The sequence below is a fragment of the Octodon degus genome, unplaced genomic scaffold (genome assembly GCF_000260255.1).
Source record: "Octodon degus isolate 3935 unplaced genomic scaffold, OctDeg1.0 scaffold00187, whole genome shotgun sequence".
NCBI classification, from domain to species: Eukaryota; Metazoa; Chordata; class Mammalia; order Rodentia; family Octodontidae; genus Octodon; species Octodon degus.
In genome coordinates this window covers 3,262,514-3,276,829 of record NW_004524763.1, presented here as the reverse complement: position 1 = coordinate 3,276,829, position 14,316 = coordinate 3,262,514, and the positions used below count along the sequence as shown (strand labels likewise).

At 36.8% G+C, this 14,316-nt stretch overlaps 1 protein-coding gene across 11 annotated transcripts in view; it reads right to left on the bottom strand.

The window, feature by feature from the left end:
* Positions 1 to 14,316, bottom strand: part of Bbx (BBX, HMG-box containing) — a 271,278-nt gene that overhangs the window by 88,978 nt on the left and 167,984 nt on the right. For all 11 annotated transcript variants that reach the window (XM_004643964.2, XM_023704103.1, XM_004643966.3 and 8 more), the window contains 2 exons: positions 11,070 to 11,240; positions 6,641 to 6,883 (listed from right to left, as the gene is read on the bottom strand). In XM_004643964.2, coding sequence (XP_004644021.1) covers positions 6,641 to 6,883; positions 11,070 to 11,231 — 405 coding nt within the window. In that variant the 5' untranslated portion in view covers positions 11,232 to 11,240. The remainder of the gene's footprint in view (positions 1 to 6,640; positions 6,884 to 11,069; positions 11,241 to 14,316) is intronic.

Sequence of the window (14,316 nt, the reverse complement as noted above, 5' to 3'; positions counted from 1 at the left end):
ATTCTAATTATATGAATATAAGTTTCTTGGTTTTGACACAGTGAACTATTATGACTAATCTGTAAATTCTTTCTTCATTTTTATTTTGGACAGTTTTTATTGTTATATTCAGTTATGTTTGTAAATAATTCATTTTCAATTTGCAATCTATTAAAAATTAAAAAATAAAAAAGGTTAATTTAATAATTTTGTATTAATCTAAAACATCAGCATTTCCTTAAAAAACGGGGCCTACAGGTTCCATTCAACACAGCTCTTTCCCTTGGGTACCTCCCCAGAAGAACTAAAAGCATCTTACCACAGTGATATAGGCACACGCTTCTGGTTACGGTGGCACAGCTTGTAATAGCTAAATCTTGGAAACAGCCCAAATGCCCACCAACTGGTGAATGGATAAAGGAGATTTTTAAAAATACAATGGAGTACTACTTTTCCATGAAGAAGGATAAGCTTGGCATATTTCTAGGTAAATAGATCTGACTATACTCTTAAGTGAAATAAATCAGACACACACGTGTAAATACTGCATTGTTTCTGTGAGAAACTGAAAGTGTAAACAAGGGCCAAAATATGTAAGAGATATTGTGAAATAGGAGGAAAATGATCAAATGGGGAGGGGACAAAGGATGGAGGAGAGGGAAAGGAAATGAGGGAATGGTAAAAAAAAGATGGTTCATAAAGGGAAAAAATTGAAAAAAGCTTTAATAAATGAGAGGCTGAAGAGAGGGAAGGGGAATGGGATAAAAGAATTGTTATGTATAGGTACAAATCTTTATGATGAAAAAATATATAATGTACCAATAAAATTTGATGAGAAGAAAAAATCAAAATTTAAGTATATTTTAAAAAACAGGGATTTCAGTGAGAAAACATTAGCAAAGTTCCTTTCTGAATATATAGTAAAGGATATCTAATTCATAATTGACAAATTTGACCTTTGTAATACTTAATATTTTCTTAAATATATGTTCACTTTGGTTTAGAAATTTCTTTAAACACTTTTAAAGTTTATTCCATAAATACAATCTATCGTAAACATCTGCATATTTTTCAAATGGCCCAAAATTAACTTTTTCTCCCATCCCCTGGAATGATCACAGGATCCAAAGCCTACAGCAAGACCTTACATATCTGAGGTCTGAGTCCTGGACAGCTAATGCTGGTGTTTGTTTATATAGTAAAGGATATCTACCACAAACACCTACCACACTGGTTAGCGAAGCTCAGGTATGTGCGGAAAGTAGACTTACTGAAGACAGAAGACCCACCCTAAAATTTATTAAATGATTAGCAAATGAATATTTCTGACTCAAATAGTTAACTTATTTGAACATCTATCTTGAAAGAGGCTATCAATCATACTTGATATGAACTGTCCAGCTGATGCAAATGATACATTTAGTTTTATTTTTGTTTCTTTCATGTCTCAAAGACTAACTTTGCATTTTATTACCTTTCAATGTATTAAAAGTTTATAATAAAAAATAGCAGTTAATCACTAGGTAGGGAAATACTAAATAGAAACAAAGTTTATCAGGTAATATTCTAAAACTAATATTTATTTATTTTGTATTTGGGGACAGGGTGTATTGGGGTGTACAGGGTCTTACTGCGTGGATCAGACTCCTAGTGATCCTGCTGTTTACAGCCTCCCTACTGCTGGGATTACAGGTGCGCGTCACCATGCCTGGTCTCCATCACCACCTCAGTGCACCTTGGAGGTGGGACTGGCACAGCAGGCCTGGGGATTGAACTCCCGGCCCCTGAGTCTGCCTAAGGAGGCACTTTAATCCTCTGAGCTATTTAGCCAGCCCTTAAAACTAATATTTATATAGGGTGGTGGCGATGGCAAACGTTTTGGAGCTGTAAGTGTTAGCAAGACTCCACTGCAGCACGTGTGCCACAGGCTCACCACCACTGACAGAGAGCAGTGAACATACTGTTTGTATGTATATTTCCTTCTTTGCGTTTTGTATCTACCTGGGGAGGACAGGCATCTTTAGTACCATTCTATAGATGTGAAGATGCAAAAAAAATTTGAGATGGGAGAAGTCAAGTATGAGAATCTGAGTTCTACTGCTTACTTAGAAAGTCAACTTTTCTGGGTTTCATCATTAGCTTTTGTAAAATATCAAAACTCAGCCCCTTGTGCTTGCCAGGGAAGTGCTTATTCCACTGAGCCATCTCCCCAGCCCCCAGACTATCTTTTTAAAATACAGTAAGGATGCTGCGTTATCTGTTCATGAGTTAAAAAAAAAAAACAAAACAAACCTCAGACAAACAAGGAATGTTGTAAAACATGGATCCTAAATATTATATTATACTACCTGCCTCCCTCAAAGCGGTGGGGTCTCCATTAAGCTACCCTTAGAAAGGCCCATTATAGAATAAAAGAAGCTGACAACTGATGGTGAACCCAAGAGAAAATCCATGGCAAAGCAAAGACAAGAAATAAAAAGATGGGAAATAATAGGTAAAGTCTTTAGAAAATCCAAAAGATATTCTGAATCTTTTAAGAAAATATATTTTAAAAAATTAAATAGTGTTGAATGTAAATAGATAAAATTATATGAAAAGGACTTTAAGTGACTTCCAGACACATGCAGCACCTGCTCTCGAGGATGCTGGATGAATAAGGTCATTGTTCTACTAGAACACAAAGTACTGCCGCATGCTGGTGAGAACAGACCTGGTATCTGCTAAGCATGATACATCTAACGTCCTTGGGGTACAGTCCATTTTATGTATTTGGTACAGGGTCTCACTATGCAGCTAGGACTCATAGTGATCCTCCTGTTTTCAGCCTCCCCAGCACTGGGATCATAGGCCTGTGCCACCATGCCCACCCGGTCTCCTTGGCCAGCTCAGTGTGCCTGGCGGTGGGGCCTACATAGCATATAGTATTAGGGATCAAACCTGGATCCTTGTGCTTGCCTATGGAGGTGTTTAGTCTGCTGAGCTATCTTGCTGGCCCATACAGTCTATTTTTGATGAAGATAAAACAAAGAAATGAATGGTCCTATCATTTATTCTCTTAGCCACAAATAAACAATAAAAAGTTAATTTGGCTCTGAAGAAATATGGATGCAGAACTATTCATGAAAACTTGGAGTTTTATGGTGGCAACAGTCTTTCCTGGAATACTGACAACAGATACCAGCATTTACAAAGGACCAGGAGGCTACCTTCAAGTTCTGTTTCATTGCATTTAACTGCATCACTGATCTATGGGCATGGAACTGCATTTCCAAGCTCTTACATTTTTCATATTTACTTTTACATCATCCTCTCCTACAATTCTCCTCCAGGTAAAATCAACTTGCTGATTCCTGAGTCTGATCTCAGGTTTCTACATAGCCTTGTCTTTCTCTTTGAATCTTATACCCAAACCAAAACCTTGATAATAATCCTACCTCCCTCCTTAGCACAAGAAGTTTTCCTATAAGACTCAGAGTATTTTCATTAATGTTGCTACAATACCAAAATCCACTTTCTTTCAAGATTCTAGCTTAGGTAGGATGAGGATATATTAAAGGGGTACACCAAAGTCAAAGTCACACACAGAGAAATGTCCCAGCTCTACTATTTGTTCACTAAACATATTCCTGACACTAACTTCTTTACCCTTAGATTTCTGCTTGGAAGAAAGGAGAAAATCAGAACTGCTTTTACATCCTTTTTCTTAGCTAAAACACTGAACAAAGAATAAGCCCACCAGTCAATAAATGCATGTATTCTGCCCTATGTCTCTGACCCTAAAAAAGGGGGTGGGGCTCTATAAAATTCATTCAAATCCTCTAAGCTTCCAGGATCCTCCCTCCTCTCTGCACTGCACTCTAGATGGGGAAAGTCAAGATGCTTGGTCTTTTAAATTTACTGTCAATTGATTAATTACGATCACTAGTTTAAGCAGTAAGTGGAAGGTTTCACCAATATCATTACAATCAATTATTCTAGTAATATTCTTACATCCAAGATTATTTACAGACAATTACTGTGTTAACGACAGCCATCAGAAGAAATTCCTTATTCAACCATTCCCCTCCACCCAATACAAATTAGAACTAAGTGACATTTGAAGAAAATGACAATCCTGGAATGGGCACTTCAGTTTACTAAATGCCCCAGTGTAACAAAATTAGAAGTGTCAGAGGAAAATTTCATGGACTAACAGGTTAGAAAAAGAATCCCTCTATTAATTATTGCTCACTCTGGTTTTCAAAATATGCTTCTTTTAAAATAAAAAAGACAGAGAACTAAGTTGTACAACACTGTTTTGGTTACTTATGGACCACAGACACAATGGTAGTCCATAAGATCACTATTGCTCAGTAGTATACATTCATAGGATTAAGTACACTGTGATATTTGTAGAATTACCAAGTTGCCTAGTGACACACTGCTCTGAATGCACTCTGATTGTTAAGCAATTCTTAACATGCATGATTATAATTTTTCACTCAACTACTAATGGCAGGATAGACACTGGTGAATACATACACACATTCACGGTTATACATGCACTATGCTAAGAGAGTATGCCTCACATCTAATAAAGAATGCTGAAAATGAATAGTTTTACATTAAAAATTTACACTTCTAACATAGAGTTTAAAGTGATGGGAAGTGGTTGAGCAACAGAGACCATATTTATCCTAAGATTTTGCACAATCTTGCAAAACCTGTTACACTGAGGCCAATGAAGTGTTTGTTGATTCAATTAACTTTATAATTAAAGTCACAATGATAAAACAAAAAGCTCCAAAACAATGACTAGAAATCAACTGCACAATAATTTCAGGTAGCAGAATGGTCTATACTTTGCTGTAGAAGTGAGACAACTTTTCATAACAACAGCCCTACACAATGCAAGAGGTAATATATGATGTTATGGTCTCCCCTTTTAGATTATAGGTGGGCCCCCATAACAGATTTTGTTCTAATACCACAATGGCAAATATTGCAAAGCTAATTAAATAATTAGCAAGGGATTTCCTGTACAAAAATAATCCATCCTCATCCTAAAACTGGCCACCTATTGTGTTTGTAAATTAGTGTTTAAAAAAATGGCAAACAATATACTAGGGTTACAATGTATGCTATCTAAAAATAGCCATCTAGACACAAACTCAAGTGTTTAATTATAGGAAGCTTACACAGTCCCTTGTGAGGCTTCAGATAACTGTTTATTTTACTATAGAAGCATGACTATGAAAGGGTATAAGGTTATTTAATGAAAATGAAAGTTTTACCATTAATTACTGTTATGTTAGTGGAAATCTATTGAAACATTTAAAATCACAGAGGTTGCTACATTGATTTCAAATTTTCCAGATGGCCTACATAGTGTAAGGTCTATCTTTAACAGCAACTAACTCCTGGAGCCTTGAATGATCATTAGTTACAAAATAACTACACTAATCATTTACTCTGGAGTCAAGTTTCCCTGAACATTTCCTAAGAATTTTTACATTGCATGTTAGCTTTTTAGACACCTCAATAGCACCTCAGCAACTGAAAATATTATTTTTCCACATCCTGAGATGTCAAATAAAATATCTTGAAGTTACATATTTTATTCCCTGCTGGTTCATTTTTCATAAATGTTAATCAGATGTTGGGTGGCAGGGGTTTTCATGAATTAAGATCTTTTCCAAGATGCAACTGAAAAATGTTAAAATTATCCCTTCAGGTTTAACCATGATGATATTGCTTTGACTATATGTCCTTCTTACGAATAAATGCACTTATAGTATATTTAAATGTACAACGGTCTCACAGTAATTCCAGATTAATTTAGAAACAGAACCAGGATAACTTTTGAGGAAATTTAGTAACTGCCACCATTTTGGAACTGATTAATGTCACACCTCTGGATAGCCTTCCTGCATGCCAGTGTTTCTCACCAGCTAGAGCTTGGTGTTTAGATGCATGAGTGCATCAGCACATTCTCGTCTACCATCATTCATTTATTGGTTTTAAATATTCATGCTGTACCATCTTCAAAACACAAACAAGTCAAAGCATATTTCTGGATAATTATGTTTATTATAAAATCAGAAAAGTTAGAGTCAGAAAACATAAATCTTTGTCCAACTTCCTCATTTTGGTAACATCAAAAACAAAAGCTGAAGTGCAGACACTGAAACACGAGAGAGAAACTGAAAGAGAGAGAGAGAGAGAGAGAGAGAGAGAGAGAGAGAGAGAGAGAGAGAGAGAGTTGTCGAACATTTAGCATCACAGCTAGATCAAGACTTCCATGACCAAACTAGAGTAACCTAAGACAGTCATCTTTACCATGTGCATTTTCTGACAGCAAAAGCAAAGTTCTTACAAAAATTTAACGAAAAAACCTCCAGTCATAATAAATAAATTACCACTTATAGCAAATCATTTAATCTCTTAACACAAATGAAAATGAAGAAACACTTCTTGATAATAAGTTACACTTAACATCTTCACCAGCATTTTGAAGCCCTTAGGAAGAGAAAAAAGAAAATTCTTCTATTTTTGCTTAACAGCAGAGATTCAGGATTCGCCTTGTCATTGCTAGGCCTTTAACAGGTGCTCCATAATTGCCGAGCAGGAGCTCAAGACTGGCTGCTCATAGCGACGACCACACCCCGTGACTGTGACCTACCTCCTTGGCCATGTCTGTATACTTCTGTTTTTCCTTTGGATCCAGAACAGCCCACCAATCCGCTAGAATCTTGGTAGCACCTCGGTTATCAAGCTTGGGGTGTTCTTGACGGACAAGGGAGCGATGGCGTTTGCAAAATAAAAGAAATGCATTCATGGGTCTGCGGGCTCGCTGTTCTGGGGACTCTTCATCTTCTGCCTCTCCAACATCGTGCTCTAGGCCATCAGCCCCAAGGAGTTGAACCTATTACCAAACAAATCCAAACGTTTAACACACCTAGAACATTCTGATTTAACAATTAGTTTTGGTTTGCACATTGTAGGTTTTTTTCTTAGATACATTTATACATCTAATGAATTGAAAAAAAATTTTTTTAAATCATGAACCACTGTTGGTGGCTGGTAACTTATGATGCATTTGGCTTAGTTTCTATAGGAACCCGTGCATGCTTCTATTACAGCATTTCTATTACATTGTGTTGTAATGGCTTATGTTCTCTAAGTAATGAGATCTTAGAAGATAAAAATTCTGTGGCTTACCTTTATAACCACAAACCTAACTTGTTGTATGTTATAACATTAATAACTAATTGGTGAGCTATCAAATTTATTTTGTGATTTACAGGTCTCAAAACTATCCATATACAATATTAGCTTTTTCTCCTCTTTAGGAAATGCTTTTAATATAATATATGGATGCAAATAATATAAGGATGTCTAATATAAAAGTAGAATATAAAATGTTACTAAAGATTATTCAATGTTTTTGAAACATCACAAATGAAGTTGCCTTGTAAAATACCAAAATAAACATAAAACATGATTATTGGAAAGAATTACACCATACATTTTTAAGCCTGTACATATCAAGCTGTCTTGTCTAGTGAAATTGCTATCACAATGGGAATAAATTCCCTTAGGTTTAAACTTGCAAAATTAGTTTAGAATATCCTCTTTCCTTAAAAGCATTTTGTTGAAACAGTGTTCAAGATCTTCAAGAAATTCTTCAGAGCTCTGGATCTGTGTCATTCTCATTGCCACAGCTTTGGGATCACTCTGACCTATGGCTGAATCTTTCTGTTTTTTAATCTTCTATATACTGCTCACTGATTATAGCTGCCAGATTAAATTCCTTAAAGCACAATTCTGAACGCAGAATCTCAAAAAATATGATGTAAGATTACAAAGGCTAAAATCTGATTCCTTTTTTGTTTTTTGTTTTGGAAAGGATAAAACTGTGAGCAGAAATCAAGAATGCTTACGAAGACTATTTCTTTAATTTCTTGTTCTGTAGTTGAAATCAAGAAGGATTAAAGTTGTCATTAGTCTGCATCATGCAGCAGGGATGTAGTTCCTCAACTTGACCGCAAAGTCAAGTTGATCTTCAGTGGGAATCCCTGAAGATCCTCTTAAAACACACACTGCTAAGTTCTAGTCTTACAGTTTCTGACTCTGTAGCTCTGGAGTGGGTTTTCAGCATTTGTGTTTCTAACTAGTTCCCAGGGAGTGTCAACGTGAGGGTCACATCTTTTTTTTTTTTTTTTTTCCTGGAACCAGGGATTGAACTCAGGCCCTTGCGCTTGCCAGGAAAGCGCTTATTCCACTGAGCCATCCCCCTGGCCCCTGAGGGTCACATCTTTGAGAACCACAGTTCCAAGCAACCATGGTCCTTTACTGTGCTGTTTATTAGGCAACTGGTACAAGCAGCCACTCTCCAGGCATGTTGAACCAGAAGCATGCCAGCTGCTTGTGCTCTCTTAAGTTATGGCAAATAGGAAAAATTAAAAAAGAAATTAATTACAGTAACTACATCATATATTTTATATGTGGCCTAAAAGAATTCATTTTGAATCAGCAGGGACCAAGCAAGTCAAAAGGTTGGACATACCTGCTCTAGAATAGATCACTTGCTTAATTCAATTTGGTATTTCAAAAAGTTAAGTATTTAAGTAAATATTGCAAAGGCAATCAATTATCTTCAAACACAAACAGAAATATCTTAAAGTCAGAGCTGTTTGATGAGATTATTATTGGGAGATTTCTTTCTGTTTGTATACAATATTGCTAATGATTTTACATTTTCAGGGAATATTTGGCATTCTGAAACTAAGAAAATATTAGGAAGCAATTATATTTTCCCTTAAGAAAGAATAACTCTGTGAAGCCATCACATCCCTTGTTATACAATCTCTGAAGGGTTTCTATCCTGGACCCCAAGAAACAGAGAATTCTATTCAGAATCATATTAATTACAGCTTTCACCCCCAAGTTCCTTTGGGGCTGGCCTAAGGTTATTTTTAGTTAGGATGTATTTCTTTATAGACATACACATTAAACTGTATCCTAAAATTCTTTAAAAAAAAAAAAAAAGAGAAAGAAAGAATAACTCGACTCAGCTCTCAAATTATGAGTCAACTAAATGCTGGAAAGAAGAGATCACTGTTTTGGGCAAGTTTATAAACAAGATTTGGGAAAGCTTATACACATATAAACAAGTATGTTTAAAAGAATAGGAAGATTCCAACAAAGAACCAGTGAGAGAATGTACTACTGGATGGGTAGAAGTACAAGAAATTCTTCCTACAAAAGGCACAGTCAGAGCCAAAATGCCCATCAACTGATGAATGGATAAAGATGTAGGGTTTATTTATTTATTTATTTATTTAAATACAATGGAGTACTACTCTGGGTAAAGAATGAGAAGCTTGAGATTTCTAGGTAAAGGAATGCACCTTGTGCCATACACTTAGGTGAAATTACTCAAAAATACATGTGTAAACACCACGTTGCTTCTCTGGTGTGAGAAAATGGAAGTGTAAATAAGGACCAACATGCAGGATATTGTGAAATATGAAGAAAATGTTCAATAGGAAGGGGAACTAGGAAGGGGGAAGTGAGAAAGGAAAGAAGGGAAAAGACAAAAATGAGAAAGCAAAGAAAAACTTGAAACAAAGCTTTTGTGAATAAGGAGGAGAAGAGAGGTTGAATGCAGGTTAGGGGAATGGGAAAAAAAAAGAATCAAGCTATCTCATGTACAGGTACAAATTTCCTATAATGAATCTGATTATTATATATCCCTAAAATGTAACATTAAACTTAATTTGTTAAAAAAAAAAAAAAGTTGTAGGGGCCGGGGAGACGGCTCAGTGGAATAAGTGCTTCCCTGGCAAGCGCAAGGGCCTGAGTTCAATTCCCAGTTACACAGGGGAAAAAAAAAAAAAGTTGTATTCAGCTAGACTTCTCCTGGCTTCCTGTGCATGCTTCCTCTCTCTCCAGGGGCTGCCTTCCATGGGGTTACGGTCCAGCAAGAGGTGCTCAGCGGCAGTGGCCCTTTGCTCTTGGCCTTCCCAACTTTCTGACTGCAGCCAAATAAATGACCACTGCTTATAATTTACTCAGTCTGTGATATTCCGTTATGGTAGCAGAAAAGACACACGGATAAGAACAAGTAGAGCCTGTTCTCACAGGAGAGGAGAAAGAGTACAGAGATGAGTGCACACACGTGCAGAGAAAGCTGAGGCATAATTTCAGGCAGCTACCCTTGTCTCTGTGCAAACATTCTAGTAAGAGACTAAAGGTGTCCAGACATGATGACTAAGAAACAGGGATAATTCCTGCTGAGATGGAGTGAGTGAAATGACTAAAACCAAAGAGAAGAGCCTCAATAGATATTGAAGGACTAAAAAATATTGAAAACGTGCAAAATTTGTAAAGTGACACAAGATAGGAGCTAAGTTATTCTCCCACTCAGCATACACCCATTCAGCACTATACAGCAGGTACCATGTTTTGTTCTGAGGAGAGAGGAGAGGACAAGAGGCAAAGTCACTCTGGTCTGAAACACAGACAAGCACACAGCTAAACATGGCACATGGCATTAAGTGCCCTGAAGGAAATCCCTTGAGCTAGGATGGTCGGGCAGAAAACATACTTGGAGACGAGTGGGCTCTGGCTCTGACAGGTACTACTGCCTGTGCTAAAGCCCAAGAGGGGACAAGAAGTCAGGGGCAGCAGCACCTGGAGAGCTGTGTGATTTTAGGTCACCTAAGTGAATCACTGAGTGACTTTCTAAAGAAATGTTAACTGTTCATCCATGAGGCCAGAGCAAGAGACCTGGAGAACAGAGTGAGCACAGAGTCTTGGTGCACAAGGAGTGCCCACTGCCTCGCAGACCACAGCAGGGTAGATGAAGAGCACCCAGGTGCTGAGGGAGCTTTGGAAACACCCCATTGTACTGCCCCTCTCTAGGACTTACGAAACACCAGTGGACAGTGACACTGAAGGGCAACAAGTGAAAATGTAAAAACCAAGTAGGTGAACAGGATTGGAGTTATATGGAGTTTTAGAATCATCTTTCATACTGTGCATGTCTTAGAGGAGTATGAGTGCTCACACATACCAGGAACTTCTAGAGTGAGTTGAAGACTTACTTTATCAATATCCTCCTCTTCGTCTTCCTCTTCCTCCTCTTCTGAAAAGTCAAGAAGTTTCTTTGCTAGCAGTGGGTGCCACTGAAGACACTTTCTTTTTGGTCTTTTCCCAGGCCCTTCTCCTTCTGCTGAATGATCTTTATTTCTATTACTGCCTTTCATTACTGTGCCCTATAATAACAAAAAAGAAAGCAAATTTGGTTAAAATTAGTTTATTTTGTTCTCTTCACTTTAATTGGACTATGACTTTAATGACTGACAGTCTACCAGCTCAGACATTAAAATACTAGATTCAGCGAGAATCTAAACACACAGTCCAGCACTTCTTGCCTTCTACTCCATAATTTCAAAACTCAAAGCCCACTGAAGTTTAGGATGACTAGCAGTCACTCTCACCTGGCCATGGCTACTCAGCCTAGTGTTCATGGTTTCCCACACAGGAGCAGCGAGTGGACCATCCAGGGGCCGGGGGCTCCCAGAGGTGGGCCACCAGCTTTCTCTATCTCACTCAGTGCTTTGACAAATTCTGCATTCTAGGACATGAATTGGTCTTGCAATCTGATGATATAAAATAAGTAGTTCTTATTCTAATTCTAAGAATGAAATGGTTGGGATTTGAAATAAAACCACGTAACGCAGTTTTCAAACCATGTGCTATCTCTGAGGACTCACTGCATGAGCGCCCTGTAGGTCACTACAAGATGGGCCCACCTATGACAGAGTGAAGCAAAAACACCTTCATGCCTTTCCATTATACACAAACTATTAGCAAACTGGGAAAAATGTTGCTGCTTCTGGGCTTTTTTTTTTTTAATTCTTGATTATAAAATCAATACACATTTACATTATGTAGGTGATAATAAGACAAATTGAGGTCTGCCCTTCCCTGTATGCCTAATACTACATGTCAACACTTTCTCAATTTTCTGATGTTACTTCTCATTCATTTATTCATTTGAGGTAAAATAAATAAACAAATTACTATTTATATATGCTTATGCAAAATTTCAAAAAATAGAGTTAAATGACATTAATGGTTCATGAACAGATGCTCACAATTACAAACACATATAAGTGCTGATATCATTGGTGGTGATATGTTCAGTGTATGAATGTGCCAGCCCAGGCAAAGTAACACCATTAAATTGCTAGTGCCATATTAAACCCAAAACTGGGAGTCCATGAACATAGGGCATCAAGATTCATTCACCTCTTAAGCTTCTTAGCCATTGCCCTTAATTGTTTCTGTGCTAGGGGTAATGTCTCCCTCACCTCAAAACAAAAACAAAAAACAACAACAACAAAAAACTTGTGTTCTCTGCTGTACCTGCAAGATTTCACTTTAAATGTTTGACTAATCTGGAAGTTATTTTGATATGAAGAGCCAAGGCCTTAGATTATTCTTTTTTCCCCAAGAGCTGTCCAAACATATCAACAGCATTTCTTAAACAATCTAGCTTTCCCTTATTCCTTTTGAATGCCGCTTTTATGTTATAGTAAATAACCACACGTATGAGTCCATTTCTGATGTTCTTCTGCTAATAATCATCCCCTTTAACTGATTGCCTAACCTTTAACCAATCTTAGAGAACTATGTCATTAAATTGTTTTACTTGTATATATCACACTTCTACTTCAATCAATACACCATGATTTTCCAATTTTTATTGTGCTTTTTTTTTTTTTTTTTGCGGAACCAGGGATTGAACTGAGGCCCTTGTGCTTGCCAGGGAAGTGCTTATTCTTTTGAGCCATCTTTGTGCCCCCTCAATTTTCAGTGACTGTGAAATATAGAAAATATAAATATATTGCAGCTTAATCAGCTCACTATTGATGGATATTCAGATTATTTTTCTTTTTTTCATTTCATTTCATTTTAAAGAGAATAAAAAATAAAGTACACAGAATTTCAAAACAAGATAATAGAAAATCAACAATGGTTGCTATATTACATATTATTCTCTTCAAAGTCATTCAGATTACCACATATAAGCACATAAAATTGGTCAAAAAAAAAAAGAGGGTAGGCAGAGAGTTCATGAACAATAACCAAACTACATAGGAAGTACTTCAAAAAAATCAAACACTGAGATCTCATTTTATCAAAACATTTTTACACATTAAAAGAAATCACCAACAGAGTGAAAAGAAAGCCCACAAATTAGGAAAAAAATTTAGCTGACTGTCCTTCACACAAAGGACTTCTATCTAGAACATATAAAGAATTTTAAAAAGTAAATAAATCAGGCCCCAAAACTTCAAAGACCCAATCAAAAAATGGGCCTCTGAGATGAATACACACTTTTCAGATGAAGAAATACAAATGGCAAAGAAATATATTAAAAAATGTTCAGTATCACCCTTCTCCACTGCTGGTGGGAACGTAGACTGGTGCAACCGTTATGGAAATCAGTATGGAGACTCCTTAGAAAAGTTGGTCTGGAAATCCCCTTTAAACCCCTATTCCTCTACTGGGAATTTTCCCAGAGGATCTGAAAACATCATATCATAGGGATATATGTGTGCCTATGTTTATAGCAGCACAATTTGTGATAGCCAAATCTTGGAAACAACCAAGATGCCCATCACCTGAGGAATGGTTGAAAAAGATGTGGTATTTTTACACAATGGAGTATTATTCAGCTATTAAGAATGATAAACTCCAAGCCTTTATATTGAAGTGGATGCCACTTGAACATATACTCATAAGTGAAATAAACCAGACACACATGTGTAAATATCTATTTACACATACGATATCTTATACTAGTCTCCCTAGTATAAGAATTCAAAAGAAGAAATACAAATAGAAAGATATAATACAAGTAAAAGGAAAGCAGGATCTCAAGGACTAACTAATTAAGAGAGGAAAAGGAGAAGAGCTAGGAAACATCACAATGTCAAGCCATACAGTTATATGTAAAAGATGCGCAAGGCAATGATCGTGAGAATCTTCAGAAGATTTTTTAATCTAGCAGTTATGGAAAGATTCCCACCCTGACTAACGATATATACTGATACCTGTGAACTAAGCTACTGCACTGCAGATGGTAATTTGTAATAGTGGTTTCATGTTTGGAATGCCTGTCATTCTGGTATTCTGAATATGAGCTGCTTGTCATGACATGCCAGTTGTGCTATGATGTCTCTTGGGTAGGTGGATGTTCAAGAAGAAGGGGGTAGTGAATGAAAGCAAGAGAAAGGAAAAGGAATATTGTGGGACTGTCCTGCTTCAAGGTTGTATATG